This window comes from Plasmodium malariae, assembly GCF_900090045.1.
Source record: "Plasmodium malariae genome assembly, chromosome: 13".
In the NCBI taxonomy this organism is placed as follows: Eukaryota; Apicomplexa; class Aconoidasida; order Haemosporida; family Plasmodiidae; genus Plasmodium; species Plasmodium malariae.
In genome coordinates this window covers 1,718,775-1,734,649 of record NC_041787.1, presented here as the reverse complement: position 1 = coordinate 1,734,649, position 15,875 = coordinate 1,718,775, and the positions used below count along the sequence as shown (strand labels likewise).

General features: G+C 26.6%; 3 protein-coding genes across 3 annotated transcripts; 1 reads left to right on the top strand and 2 right to left on the bottom strand.

Annotated features, from left to right (window-relative positions):
- Positions 1 to 1,192: 1,192 nt before the first annotated feature.
- Positions 1,193 to 5,119, top strand: PmUG01_13043000 (conserved Plasmodium protein, unknown function; the record flags this gene model as incomplete). Its single annotated transcript, XM_029007424.1, has 1 exon — positions 1,193 to 5,119. The coding sequence occupies one exon, from the start codon at positions 1,193 to 1,195 to the stop codon at positions 5,117 to 5,119; it is 3,927 nt and encodes a 1,308-aa protein (XP_028863815.1).
- A 1,119-nt stretch (positions 5,120 to 6,238) lies between these two features.
- PmUG01_13042900 (conserved Plasmodium protein, unknown function) lies at positions 6,239 to 9,979 on the bottom strand (the record flags this gene model as incomplete). The annotated part of the gene is made up of 3 exons (XM_029007423.1): positions 6,239 to 6,343; positions 6,523 to 6,606; positions 6,773 to 9,979. The coding sequence occupies 3 exons, from the start codon at positions 9,977 to 9,979 to the stop codon at positions 6,239 to 6,241; spliced, it is 3,396 nt and encodes a 1,131-aa protein (XP_028863814.1).
- Positions 9,980 to 11,469: 1,490 nt separating this feature from the next.
- Positions 11,470 to 14,955, bottom strand: PmUG01_13042800 (conserved Plasmodium protein, unknown function; the record flags this gene model as incomplete). The annotated part of the gene is made up of 1 exon (XM_029007422.1): positions 11,470 to 14,955. The coding sequence occupies one exon, from the start codon at positions 14,953 to 14,955 to the stop codon at positions 11,470 to 11,472; it is 3,486 nt and encodes a 1,161-aa protein (XP_028863813.1).
- Between the last annotated feature and the right edge of the window lie 920 nt (positions 14,956 to 15,875).

The following is a 15,875-nucleotide window of genomic DNA, read 5'->3' as shown; positions in this document are numbered from 1 at the left end:
TTTTAATTTATCCCTGTTTTTTAATACAAATTTAAAAGATAGTTTATTTTATTTATTTTAATTCTTGTTATTTTTTGTTTTTATATTTTTTATTTTCATGTATATGTACAAATATATATATATATATATATACATGTACATATATATATACATATTATTTTTATATATATGTACATATTGTATGACGATTGTGTTTTAAAAAATCATTTGGGCTTATATATTATTATTTTTTTATATTTGCCTTTTTGTAATTTTGATATAAGTAAATGTATATATATATTATATTCTGTTATGCTTATTCTTCCTTTTAATTTTTCCTCTCCATATATCTTAGAATGTAACCTTGTGTTGAATAAGAAAAAATGTAAATTATGAACCCTTTTTATTTTACCTTTTAATTTTACCTTATTTTACTATTTATGTATACAGATATTATATATAAATATATACGTACATACTGTATTATTAATACGCATGTACCTCAGTACATATACATAAATACATATCCATGTATATATTTCTCTTACATAATTATGTATATTATACGTATATTCGTAAAAGTATATGGTTTAAAAGGGTTTATGCTCTTTTATTAATGTTTTTGATTTTTGATTTTCCAATTTATTGTGTATAAATAAAATATTTATTATGTTTTATCTTTTTTTCTTTAAACATATTCAAAGTAATAAGAAGAGAAAAAGAAAGCATCATTTTATGTATCTTAAAATTGCATAACATATTGTTAAAAGCATACATATGTAAAACACACAAACAAACAAACAAACAAACACACAAACAAACAAACAAACAAACAAACAAACAAACAAATAAACAAACAAACAAATAAACAAATAAACAAAAAAAAAATCATAAAAAGGAATAAATTAATATAAGTAAATCAGGAAGAACAGGGAGAAGGAGCGGAAGGAAAGAACAGAGGAGAAAAAATCAGAAAAAGAGGAAAAGGGAAAATACATATGTATGTGCGTATACATTTATACGTATGTTTGTATATATATGTATGCTTGTATAGTTATATGTAATACATGTATACAGTAAAATATAGAAATATTTTCCTTTATTGTCCATACATTTTCCTTTAAGAAAGAAGAGATAAAGTAAGGTAAAAAAAATAAGATAAGGTAAGATAAAAAAAAGTAAGATAATTAAAGGTAAGTGAAGATAAGACAAGATGGACATAAAGAACATGAGAAGTGAGTTTATTTTAGAAGAAGAAAGGAACGTTTTTGAGGACTACATGTCCTATGTAAGTGACAGTAACAATAGGAGTGTAGAAAGTAAACATTCTAGGTGCTCAAGTAGAAGTTTGATAGAAGAAGAGGAGGATGAAGAGGATGTTAGCATTTCAAAGAAAGCGAACAAAAATAGATCGATGAATGCGATTAATGAGGAGAAGCACCAAAGAGAAGAAGGGAAAGAAGTTAACGAAGGTAATAAAGACAAAGAAAATGAAAAAGAAGTAACAGAAGTATGTGCGGAAACAACAACTAGAAATAATAAAAATATACTAGATAGCGAAGCGCTGGAACATAATAAGAAAAAGATGTCATCAGAAGGAAAGAAAAAAAATGATTTCGAAATTTTGGAAAATAGAAATTTTTCAACAAAAGAAAAAATGAGAGAAGATCCTTGTTTTGTTCCAAAGGAAGCAAGATATTTCCTTCATGATAATAGATTTGAAAATAGTGATAAGAGTAATATAAAAAAAAAAACAAGTGATAAAAAAACACAAGGAAATAGTAAAATTAGTTATATAGATAAGAAAAGATGGAAACACGATTTATTTTATGATTATAAATATGATGATTATTTTGTAAAAGACAGAAATAGTAATAAAAATTACCATACAGTTTATAATAATAGATATTACTCAACTAGAAATAATAAACATGATAGGAATAATTATAATGTTATATCTTATAAGAACAATAATAAAGATAATTATTATTATAAAAATAATCGTATTCAAAATTCGAAGGTATTAAGTTATCATAAATATTATAATGAAAACTATAAAATTAAGCTCTCAACCAAAAATAAAAAAGACGAAAAAACAAACAACATGGTATACAAGCAAAAATTAAATGCTTCGTTAGATAAAGAAAAAATAGACACATTCGTAGACGATAACGAAGATAGTGGTGTCAATGGAGTTAATAGTATCAGTGATACTGTACACACTCATGTGGATAAAAGGAACAAGAAAGAAACCACACTAAGAAAATATAAAGATAAAAATATTGATGCAGGTTCCAATGAAAACGTGGAAAAGGTAAATGGTAGAGAAGGAATAAATGAGCAGGATAGAAATTCAGGAAAAAGCACAAAAGAAAAGGGAAAAGAAGTAAGCAAAGAAGTAGGCAGAGGAGTCGACGAAGGAGATGAAAGTGATATAGACAGAAAAGTCGAAAAAGTAATCGGTAATAAAATCGATAGAGTTGTGGATGAATATGCGGATAGATACAAAAATAAAAGTTTGGATAAAATGGACGAACCTAGCAGAAGCAAATACGGAAATAGGAAAAAATACGATGTAAGGGAAAAAAGAGAAAATTTCAAAAACAACTATAGTAATAACGAAATGAAGAAAAATATATCATTTTATAAATCAAAAAGTAGCTATAATAGCAACCAATTAACAAATCAGAGGAATACACCCAATAAGTATCAAGGGGCACGATTTGTTTATTTAAAAGATGATAATTATTCTAATCAGCAAACAGCAAAAACAAAACATAATAGTAAAAGAAATTATATATATGAAGAAAATTTTAATAATAGTATTAGCTTAAATGTGCATAAAAATTTGAATAATTCTGCGTATTCAAAAAAAGGTGATTCTCGAAAAAATAATAACAACAACAGTAATTATAGTTATAATAATGAAAGTACTAAGAAAGTGGATATTAAATTGCATAGTAATGATCATTCAAATTTAAAAAATTATACTAATGGGAATTTTAGTCGATCTATTAATGTCAATGTCGATCGAAAGAAAAGCGAGTCGAAATATAGGCCTTCAAGGAAATATAACAGTAGTAATCCTATGAAAGATGTAGGAAATTTAAGAAAAAAGAGTGAAAAGGAAACACATAGTAATAAAAATAGTAGTAACAATAACAGTAGAAGTAACAACAATAGTAACAATAACCGTAGTAGTAATGACCATGGTAACACTAGTAACAACAGTAAGAACATAAACAACAGTAACTATAACAGTAATAGTAATAATCCCAGCGAGGAAAAAGGAAAAAATAAGGATAATTTTCCAAAAAAGGAGAATAATGCAGAAAAAGTTGTAGACTTGAGAGAGACAGAGGATAAGGATTGTAACATTGAACATGCCAGCAGTAATGATAATAACGTGGATAGTATAAGGAACGATGAAAAAAGTAGACAAAACTATATCAAGAGAAATAAAATGTTTACCACAAGACATGTTCAGTGTATTGATAAAAATAAAGGGAAGATAAAGAGCGAAAATGGTGTCGATTTATTTTATAAGGAAAATGAAGAATGTGGTATGAAATACCATGATAATAATAATAATAATAATATGAAAATTTCAAGGGAGAAATATGCAGTAAATAACAAATACTCAAAGTATTATGCGCGTAGAGAGTCATCCCCCAAAAGGAGTTATAGAAATGTGGGCGATGGGAATAGTAGTGGTATTAATGGCAATAGTGGTAATAGTAAGAGCATTAGTAACAGTAATAGTAATAATAACTATACTGAGATTGAAAAGAGGAAATTCAATAGCTGTAGATTAAGTACCTATAATGACGTTAATACAAAAGGTGAAAATAATGAGAGTGCTAGAAAAGGCACCAAAAATGATGATAACACCATAGAAAATAATTCCGATGCATATTATGATGATATTTATAGTAGTTGTAATTATAACTGTAACAATTGCAGTGGTGATAAATGCAATTGTGAGTGTTATAATATAAAAGAGGAAAAGAATGAGTCAGACATAGACGGAGAAGCAAATCAAATAAAGTATAACGATAAGATTAAAAAAATGAATAGTAATACATTTAAGTCAAATGTTAATACTTTAAAAAAAAAAAAATATAGAACTCATCAGAATAATGAAGACAATGTTGAGTACAACAATAATGTAATGAAACAAAACGACGCTAATAATAATTCCGCAAAGCAGTATAGTAATAAGGGAGCATATACAAATATCAAGAGGAAAAAAAAAGAAGAATTCGTAAATAATTTGAATACCAGTATGTGTGATATGCAGAATAATAAAGATGGTAATTATAATAAAAAAATTGATGAGCATATCCGTAGTAATAATATTGGAAATATGCAGTTGTATCAAGATAATAGAAGGAGCAGCCATATTTCGACTGACAGCAATAGTTATCATAAGAATAGCACTATCAATATTAATAATAATGATCATAGCACTGACAACAGGAATGTCAATTGCAATGGTTATAGTAATAGTAATGGCAGCGGTAATATTGGTGGTAACAACAATGGTAATAATAATGAAAAGCACTATGCTAATTATGTAAATAATAATGGTTATAACACGTACTGTTATGATAACAGTTACATTGATAGTAATAATAATAGTAGTAATTACTATTACAATGATAATATGTATGGAACAAATAATACGAATTACATAAATGATAGTCCAGCCTTTTACAATGATCACCGTTACCTTAATCATCATATTAATGATCATTACATGAATAATGCGTATATGAATAATAATTATATGAACAACCCAAATTATATGAACGGCAGAAATTACATGAATGATGCTAATTACATGAATGATGCTAACTATATTAATGATGCTAACTATATTAATGATGGTACATATATAGCTGATACCAACTACATAAATGATGGCAATTACCCAAGTGAGTGTAATTATATAAGTAATCATTATATGGGTGATAACACGGGATATATGAATGACAATAGAGGAGGAGGAGGAGGATATATGAATGAAAATTACGTGTATGAGTCATATATGAACAATAATTATATGAATGGAACAAATAACTATTACTACGATGCTGTGTACGCGAATTATGCAAACAAAAATGAGAAATACTATTAAAACGGAAAAATGGATATATAAAACGGGGAAGACTTTTGATACAGCTGTATCGAAAAGAAGAAAGAAAAAGAAAAGAAAGAACTGTGTAATTTTTGTAAAAATTGTTAACTTGTTTGTTTAATGAAGCCATTAGCATTTGACACATTCCCCTTTTAAAATAGATAAATGGAAGATGGAACGTACTTTTGTAAATATACTACATATATATAGCCTCCCGCAGGCATATATGTATGTATGTATATATATATATATTTATATAAATGCAAGAGTTACTAGAATATACATATATATATATATAATAAAAAAAAGTATCAGCTTTTGTAATTTTTTTTTTTTTTTTTTTTTTTGTTCCATTAATTTTTTTCTTTAAACCCCAATGTATATATTTGTATACATATATATTTATTTATATTTATGTTTAGTTATATTTATTTATATATGTCTATGCCATTAACCTTTTATTTATTTATATATATGGTTATTACTTTCTTCTACCTTATTCTTTATTCGCGCTTTTTCCTTTTTTTTTTTATTACTTTGTGATGAATGTAATTAAAAAAAAAACTCGAGCATGTGCATATATATATATGCATGAGTATGTATTATGCTCGTATGAATAATTTGAACACATATTCTTTATATATTTAAGAATTATGATTTCTTATATTTTTGCATTTTATGAATAAAGAAAAATATAATTTAACTTAAATGTTGGGCATTTAATTTTTTTTCTCATTGTAAAATGTTCACTAGAGAAATTATTTTTATTAAACGAAAATTTCCTTTATTTTGTAACATAGGCGTAACAAATAGCCAAATTTTGTTGTATTTTGAAGTACATTTATATAGCAGCCCTATGCGGATGTACATATATATGCATATACATATATGCATACATGCAGATATGGCATACGAATTGTGTCTATATATATATATATATATCTATTCATGTATACTATAAATCCTATGTATTACAAAAAAAAAAAATTTACTAAAACGCATAAAATAATTGGATATGTACGCTCGTTGGTATATATAGATGTGTATGTACGTATGTGCGTATATATATATTCATGTGCATATGTGCATCTTTACACCGGTTCTCGAACTTGTCGGTAGTTAAAATTTTTTTGATCTTTGTAATGGAAATGTTGTCTTGTAAGCTGAATGAGGTATACTTAAAAAATCAAATTTCCTAAATTTCTTTCGTTTTGTGTAAAATATCTGTAAAGGGAAAAAAACAAGTGTTATTTGTTATAATAGCTATCTAAATTTTTAAACATAATATAAAGTTTTTATGTGCACTTTTGCGTATACATACTATTCACTCTGTATAGTGATATATACAATTATATATAAGCACGAAGTATTAATATGCAATTTCCTTCCGTTTTTATACTTACCAGTAGTATTGTGAGCAAACTTAAAAGGATGAAAAGCTTGAGAATAAATACGGCAAATTTTATGGACACTCGGGGGAAACAAAGCTAGAAAGGCACATAAAAAAAAAAAAAAATTATAACATACTATAATAGAACACAATGCATAACAATACAACACAGTATAGCATAATGTAATATAACGCGTAGACAGCCCACGTAATACAACAAAGCAGTATAATGCACGGAGGATAACTTAAGAGGGTGCAGGTACCTTTAACGAGCCGAGCATTAAAAAAAGAAAGGCAGAAAAATAAGATAACGGAATAATCAAATAGTCATGAGATAAATGAGAATATAAACAAAAAATAATCTTCTTTTGAATTTCCTTTTTTTGAACTATCTCTTGAATATCCTTTTCATTAGGTAATGTAATAATAGAAGAAGAGGATGAAGAAAAAAGCATGATCACAAATGAGGATACAAAACTTTTTATACTTGTTTCGTACAAGTGTACAATATTAGTTAAGAGGTAGTTAAAGATGTGTGCAATTAAATGTGCACCTATTTTTGCTTGATAATTAATATTTTGAATAAAATTACTTGATGGGCTCATTAAATATATATGAAAAAGAAAATATACTATAGTTAATGCAAATATATAAAAATTGAAATTTTCATCCGTTATTATTATATAGGATGAAAAAAGTATATTTAGGAATAAACTTGAACTGCCAAGTATATTGATAAATAGTAGCAACAATACCAAAAGAAATGTTAGTAGATAAGTACAACTCAAATGAGTCCACCAAGTGAGGAGAAATACTATGGATGAAACTATAAAAGAACTATAAAGTTTATTTACTGTGTTAACAACAAAGAAGTAATTAAAAATTATGGTGATAATAAACGGGGCATAGGTAACAACACGGTAGTGGTTTATCAAAGTATTACTACTACTAAAAATAGTAGTTACTGTGTGAACTAAATTTTTGGATTGCCTATACTGCATAAACACCTTTTCTGTACTATCAAAATGGCTAGTAAAAAAGTTGAAGCAGTTTCTTAAATTTCTGTACCAATAAAATTGCTCGTCACAAAGGATGTACATTAAAAAATAACTTTCCATTACAAATATTAACAAATAAATAAAAATATATTTCGAAGCCTCAAACCTATTTTTGAATATGCCTTTAAATTGACTTCCCCTTTTTATTATGCATCTACTTTTAATATATACATAGATACACAAAAAGGGGAAGACGTAAGTAATATTTGCAATGTTCATATATATGCTTACTACATAAATAATAACAGACAAAAACATCTTTTTTAGAAGGATAAAATTTATACTCCAAAATAATAGACCAATAGATAATACCACCACATAATTTGTATTTCCACAAAATAATATAGGGTTATATAATATTAATACAGATGAACATATATTTATAACAAAATTATTATGCTCAAATTTTTTTCTTAACAATTTTAAGTTGTATATAACTCCTAATGAGAAAAACAAAAATTCAGTAACAGATAACATGGTTATTATAAGTAGTAAATTTATTGCGCCCCCTTCCCCATCAGACAATCTAGTATTCACCCTTGCGCTTCCCCTGTCCACACTAGACAAATGAATCTGTTCGTTCCTTAATTTTTCTTCACCATTCATTAGATTCTGTTCACTTTTTCCTTTTTCTTCACCCCTCACTGCCTGCTGATCATTTGTCCCTTTTTCTTCATCAATTATTGTCCCATTTTCATTTTTTTTCTTCTTATTACTATGGTTGAACGTAGCTTTCCTTTGTTCGTTTTCTTCTGCGTTTTCACCCCCATTTGATAGGCTAGAGCTGTTATGAGTATTTTCCCCTTTTGTATTTTCATTATTGGTTATCTTTTTCAGCAGCTTTATATAGGCATAGAACAAAGGGTGATTATTAACAGAGGTATTCTGTTTGTCTTCCTGAAAAGTCAGAGACGCACTGTTCGAAAGATTCAAATAGTTGATGATTTCACTTGTGCGATATATATATAAACTTTTAATTAATTGTGGCAGTAAAAAAACAAATATGAGAAAAAAAAAATATATATAATACTCATACCTTTTTTTCCTCTCAGCCCGTGTAAAGGAACTGGATGGAGTACCTTTCACTTGGTAATTCTTACTTTTTAATTTTTTGTATGTATAAAAAAATTTATACAATATAAAGTCTTGATTAATACATTCGCAGTTATTAATTCGATATAACAGATTTGAGTAATTTTTTTTTTTTTTTTTGTGTATGTGTGTAGCTAGCTGTCGGTCTACATTATGTACATATGAGTACACCAATGAATGTGTTTCAAAATTAATTTCACAATTATTTTCAAAAAAACGAAAAAAAATGTTATGCTTACTCATATAGTAATACAAAAGGTATATTTTATACTGATAATAAAAAAAAAGCGTATGAACAAATTTCTGTGATTCTTCAAATAAATTCTCTATTGTAATTTTTGGGACCCACTTTTTCTCGCTCAATAAAAGGTTAAGAATATTTCTTTTATTATATTTATCACCAGTTAATTTTTCTTGACTTTTTTTTTTTAGTAAACAAAAGGGTAAATGATCTAAATTAACACATGGTTTACTAAACGGGTAGTCATCAAAAATGAAGAAGGAATAAACTATGCTCTCTTTTATGCTATAATACTTATGAAAAAATACAGAAAAAGTGTTATAAAAATATTCCTTTTCAAATTCGTTGGAGTATAATATTTTATTTATTATCTCGCTCTGAACATTTCTTAGATGATTTGTAAAATCCTTATATAATATTTCAAAAAATATGTTTGTGAAGAAATTAAATTCGTCTTGTTCTTCCTCCTTCTTCTCTTTCGCTTCCCTCTCACTATAGCTCTTTACTGCCTTATTTGTGCTTGAAACGTTAAAACTATTTTGTTCCTTCATAAACTCATTTTTGAACACTTCAAAAATTTCCAAAAAATAACTGATTTCCTTTAAGAAGGACGAAAAATCAGCAAAAATTCCCCGAAAGCGTAATAGCTCATATATATTAAAAAATGGACATAAACTATTCTTATATGTATTATACTTACTTAATTCTGCAAAAATCGAAGGCCAATTTTCATTTTGATTAGTGTAAAATGATGTTGTTTGGTTGCTCTTCAATATTTTCACATGATTTATAAAATTTTTAAAAAAAAAATTTTTATTTAAAAAATATTTTTCATTAAATGTTTCCAATAAATATAAATACTTATTCTTTTTAATATTATCACAATTATGTGTGTCGTTATCTTCATCTACATTATTGTTTTCGTTAAGTGTTATATACACATTTTCATTATCTATTAGTTTTGATTCTTTTAAATTTTTTATTTCCTTGTCTATTCTTCTGTTATATATGTTGTTTCTTTCCTTAGTCTTATCTACATTAAACGAATTCGAATGTTCCTTACCTACATTTCGTAACATGATCCTATTTTTTTTTTTTTTTTTTATTTATATTTTATTATTATTATGGTATTACTATTACTTTATTATTATTACTGTATTATTATTACTGTATTATTATTACCTTATTATTATTACTGTATTATTATTACCTTATTATTTTTTTATTATATATATTTTTTAATTATTTTCCTTTAAAAAATATTAAATGCCCCTTTGTACTGGTGTATTTTTTTTTAAAAAAATATATTTTGATTTTTTTGACTGTAGGCACAAATTATATCAAACTTTGGTTAAACTTTTTTTTGAAAAACATAATCAAATGATAACTTTTTCGAGCTCATTTAAAAAATAATATTTTAAAAAAAATACCTACTGCATTTTACTAAAACGTTATTTCTCTTTTTAAGATTTTTACTAGTACATTTTTGGGTAAACGAACAAAAGTGGCAATAGTAATTGACTATATTGTTTTTTTTTTACTATGCCTTACACGCTATATTTGTTCGTTAACACGTTTATTCGTTTATCTGCTCTTTTACTTATAATCTCGTTTTTCATTTTTCCTTTTTTTCGTTTCAAGCTTCATTTCAACAACAAATGAGAAAAAATATATATTTTAATTTTTGAGCTGAAAAAACTTAATTTTTTTCACTGAAAAGTCAAATTATTTAAACAAAAAAAAAGAAAAAAAAAAGAAAAAAATATATTAAATAAATACAACGTAGTACCGTAGTAATAAAATAACACAATAACATAAAATATTAAAATGGTTTAGATTCAAAATAACGGAGTGTCGAAATTAAGCTATCTCTAAATAACGCAATCTCAGAATGATATATTCTTAAAATAACATAATATTGTATTAATGTGAACACAAAGTGTGTAAAAGCCATGTAAATAAATTATTTTTCAACGAAAAAATCCAAACATTAAAAAGATAAACCATTATACATAAAGTTATAATGGGGAAGTATAATTAATAAAGTAACAGAGCCGTATATTTTTATATATAGGATCACTTCAATAAAAAAGTTTATATATAAATATATACGTCTATGTAAAACTGTGTATATATATATAAATAAACAAATACTCATTAACATATACATATACATACGCATAAACGTACGCATAAATATATGCATATAATTCAAAACAAATGGGAAATTCTGCTAATAAATGGAGCTGCTTAAAAAATCAACAAAAAAAGGGTTATTCAGGTTACAATATAGAAAAAGTGGGTGTACATATGATGGGGAGGGAGAATAAAAGCACGTATGCACACATGCGTACGTACATATAATATATATACATATATATAGTGCACTGGAGCATATTTACATAAAAAACTGCTTATACACCCCTGCCCATACGCATACAGGTATTATAAAATTTGTGGAAAAATTAAAATTTCAAAAAATAAAAAAAACAGGAATTCTGAATCTTCCTTATTACTTTTCTATTTTTCCCTTCCATTTGTACATTCCATTATTTCTTACCTTTTCTTTTTAAATATCCTTGTCAAAGAATTCCGCATTCATACTTCTACAAAATAAGATGACGATTGATATAGCAAACAAAAAAAGTGGCACTACAATTGCGACTGAAACAATTATTGTGTTAAAAGATTTTTTTTTGAAATTGTGATAAAAGATGGCAAAAATTAATAGGGAAAGTTGTACCAGATAGTTAAGTAGATAATATAAAAATTTTAAAAAATAAATGAAAATTAAAACAAAAATATCGCTATAGTAAAGGGAATTTAAATCGCTTAAATTTTTTTGTTTTATTTTGATCGTGCAGTCATCTGTATCATTATTATTACTAATATTGCTATAACTGTTGTTACTAATATTGCTATAACTGTTGTTACTATTATTATTATTATTATTATTATTATTATTATTATTATTATTATTATTATTATTATTATTATTATTATTATTATTATTATTATTATTGTTATTGTTATTATTATTGTTATCTTTATTATAATTGTCTTCTTCATCCACATTTAAGTCATCAATATACATAGGTCTCGTGTAAGAGCGATTTTTTAAATAATTAAAGGAATTCGAATTTGCTATATCCGCACTGTAATAATTATTGTAGTTTTTGATGTTATTATTGCACAAACTATAAGCTGTATTCATTTCAGTTTCATGGAACAAGTTTGAGTTACTGTTTTTATTTATTTCTCGGTCTGCATTATAATTAACATTTTGATGAGTTTTTTTTTTCTTTCTTAAATTAAAAATGCTATTTAATATTTCATCACTTTCTTTTAAGTGATACTGCTTTCCTATGCTCTTAATAAAATGTTCTTCCTTTCTTTCAATCGCATTACCACTCTTGTAATTATTACCACTCTTGTAATTATTACCACTATTGTAATTATTACGATTACTGTTCTCGTCTGCGTAAGTTATCGGACTCGTCATTAGCTGTTCCCTATGTAATGCTTCTCTAGTTGGGGGGGGGTTAATTCGACTTTTCTTTTTGAAGCATTTGTTAAAATTGTCATTAAGAACATCATTAGGGTACATCTTACGATCATCGGCAATTCCTTCGTACGGGTAGTTATCAGGATCTCTATAAACATTCATGTTACAGTCATTGTTACAAGTATTTAGGTGCTCATCGTTCTTGCTACAAAGAAAAGAGTATTTTAAATTATCAACATTTAAAGTAGTACTATTATTACTATTCGACGGGAATTTTGGCTCGCAGCCTTCAACTATTCTATTGCTCTTTTGTGTTAGTCTGCCCAGAAGGGGTGAATCACTATGCATAACTTTATTATTTCCTCTATGAGAACAGCTGTAATAATTCTTAACATTATTCTCCCAGTTATTGCCACTATTAGTATGTACTCCACGCTCATTAATATTCTTAGATACGTATGAATTGGATGGGATTGAATTACTGTACTCTATGTATGTTTCTCCTAAGACACTTGACTGCAAATGAGAAAAATTGCTCACATCGCTTTTGTTATTCTTTGAGTACATCATACTTTGTTGAGATAAATTTCTTTCCATATGTTTGTTCACTTCATCCTTAGTTACATAAGGAAGATACTTTGATGAATTACGCGAATGTGTATAATTCTTAAAATAATCTTTTGTTATTCCATTTTTTGAATAATTCACATAATCATATAAAGTAGAGTAGTCATTAGAACCATTCGATACTGCACTCATATGAAACTGAGTACTTTTCAAATTATTCGAAGTTAAACTTGTGTTATCTATATTATTAGTGTTTTTTTGTTTTTTTTTTTTATCATATCCTAATTTATTTTCTATAAAATCCGATTTACTAAGGTCCTTAACATCCAAATGATCATGTAAATTATCATTTTCGTTTTGTGTTTTCCTTAAAGAGTTTTTCTTCTCCTCGTAATTATAGGAGTCTTCTGAACTATTTTTTAAAATATCATCAAAGGAGTCGATTTCTTTGTATAATCTTTCTTTGTCCATACTAACGTTACCATCATACTCACCACCATATCCACTGCCACTGCCATAACCACCATCATCATAATGCTTCTCTATAATCGCATTTCTTACTTGTTCATATTTTTTTACATATTTTTCCAAATCAGCTTCTTGTCCATATTTTTTTTGCGTATCGTTGTCATGCACACTCCTCATTGAGCTTTCTCTGTTTCTTGTTTTATAAGAACTACTACTTCGAATCTTTTGATTTGTTATATTCTCACTTCTTATCGTCTTATCTCTTAACTTGTTAGTGCAATTTTTTCTTTTACTTCTCTCCTCTTCTAATAAATCCTCCTTTTTACATTTATTGCCTTTTCTACTATTCATTTTTTCTAACTTATCTGTTAAATTAAAAAATGTTTCATATAAAAGGTTTTTTCTTTGAGTACGTATTTTTTTCCCCTCTTCTTCATCATCACTAAATTCTCTTTCCTTCTCCGCTGCATCCCTCGTCGTTCCCGCTTTCATTTCCACTTCCTCTCCTACTTCCGCTCCCACTTCTGTTCCTCTTTTCAACATGTGGATCCTCTCCATTTTCTCATAATCATCGACGTTCAAATATTCACTCATATGTTTTTTATAATTATTAGAACCCTTTTTTAAATTATTATACATGCAATCTCCGTTCAATGATGCATGTACGCGTGCATTAGGATTCTCATTGTCATATTTGTATAGCGGCGGGAAGATATTATACAAACTAATATCAGGAATACAATTTCCTTGGAAATATTTTGTATGATCATCCAGTCTGTTATTAATATTATTACTATTACGATTATCCAGTTCCCCTTTTTCATAATTCAATATTTTTAAACCATTTTCACTTGATTCATTGTGATGATCTGTAATCTTGTTTAAAAAAGGTATATAACTATGGATGTCTTCTACTTTCTGCGTATCATGTACAGACGTGGTAATAATAGTTGTTTTTGCAGCTCCATCTAAATATAAATCTTTATGATCCTTTTCTGAATCATACAATTTGTTATTAGGGTAACTTAATAAATTATATTTACTCTTTGCATTTTGGTAAGTGTGTCTTCTATCAGTATTTCCATAGATGATGCTATTACCGCCATGAATATTGCTATTATTACCGTAGCTGCTATTACGCTTATGATTGTCTTTTAAAGATGTTTCACAATAGCCATTCTTTCTATATTTAGATATCAACTCGTTCATTTCTTTTTCAGACAATCTTTTTTTGGGGGAATTTAAATCATGCCCTCTTATACATGTTAACAATCTTCCTTCCTTCTGCTTTTCCGCATCTTTCTTCTCTCTGTTTTTCATCTTGGCCATAATATTGGCATCATTATAGGGATGGTTCACACAGTCGTCTTCTTTTCTCATCTTTTTTTCCCCTTCATAATAATATTTATTAAATAACTCATAATTTGTTATATTTCGATTTTTACCTTTTTCCTCAGTATTATATCTCGTCTTACTATTCGGAATACTAGGCTCATCATTGTATGTACTACCCATGTAGAACTCTTTTTTTTTTTTTTTTTTTTTTAACTGCATCAATATACTTTTTATTAACCATCATATAACATTATGCATGATATATTTTTCGTTTATTTCGTCAAATTTGTACGAAGTTGGAGTTGTTTACCTCCTTTCGTTTTTCTCTGTATTTGAGGACACAGTATATATTGTATTGTACTGTACTGCACTGTATTTTTTTTTTTTTTTTTTTTTTTTCCCCTATCCTGTTAATTTATCTTAAATGCAATATCTTTTATACCAGTTTTTAGCCAAAGAGGTATTTCTGTTTTCACTGTTATTTTCATTCTCAGCGTCAGTTATGTGTACCCATGCAAAAGTATCCATTTATATGTATACCCACGTACACATACATGCACATAAGTATATACATACATTAATAAATACATACTTATATATATGTATATGTATATATACATATATATATATATATAGATATAGATAGATATAGATATATATTTGCGTACACGTACACTCACATCCTTGAACGTGTAATGTTTTGTAATTTTTTAATAAAACACCTGACCAAAAAATGCTTATATTTTGCTGAATTTTACACAAACTTATGTTTTATAATAGTAGTTGAAAAATGAAGAATAAAATAAAAATTAAATGTACGCTTTCGCACTTATGCAATGCATATGTGTATTTTTGCGATAGCCACTTTGCTACGCTATATTATAGTTCACATTTTACATTTCATTTTTATTTTTTATTTTATTATATTTTTAACTTTTGAACTTTATTTATTTATTTATTCATTTTTTTTTTTTTTTTTTTTTTTTTATTGCCTATAACAAGCAAAATCTTAGCTCGCACAAATGTCAAGACCAAAAAATAATACTAATATTTGCTATGTATTACCAATGTGTTAATGGCAGCAAGAGTTAAGTAAAGTT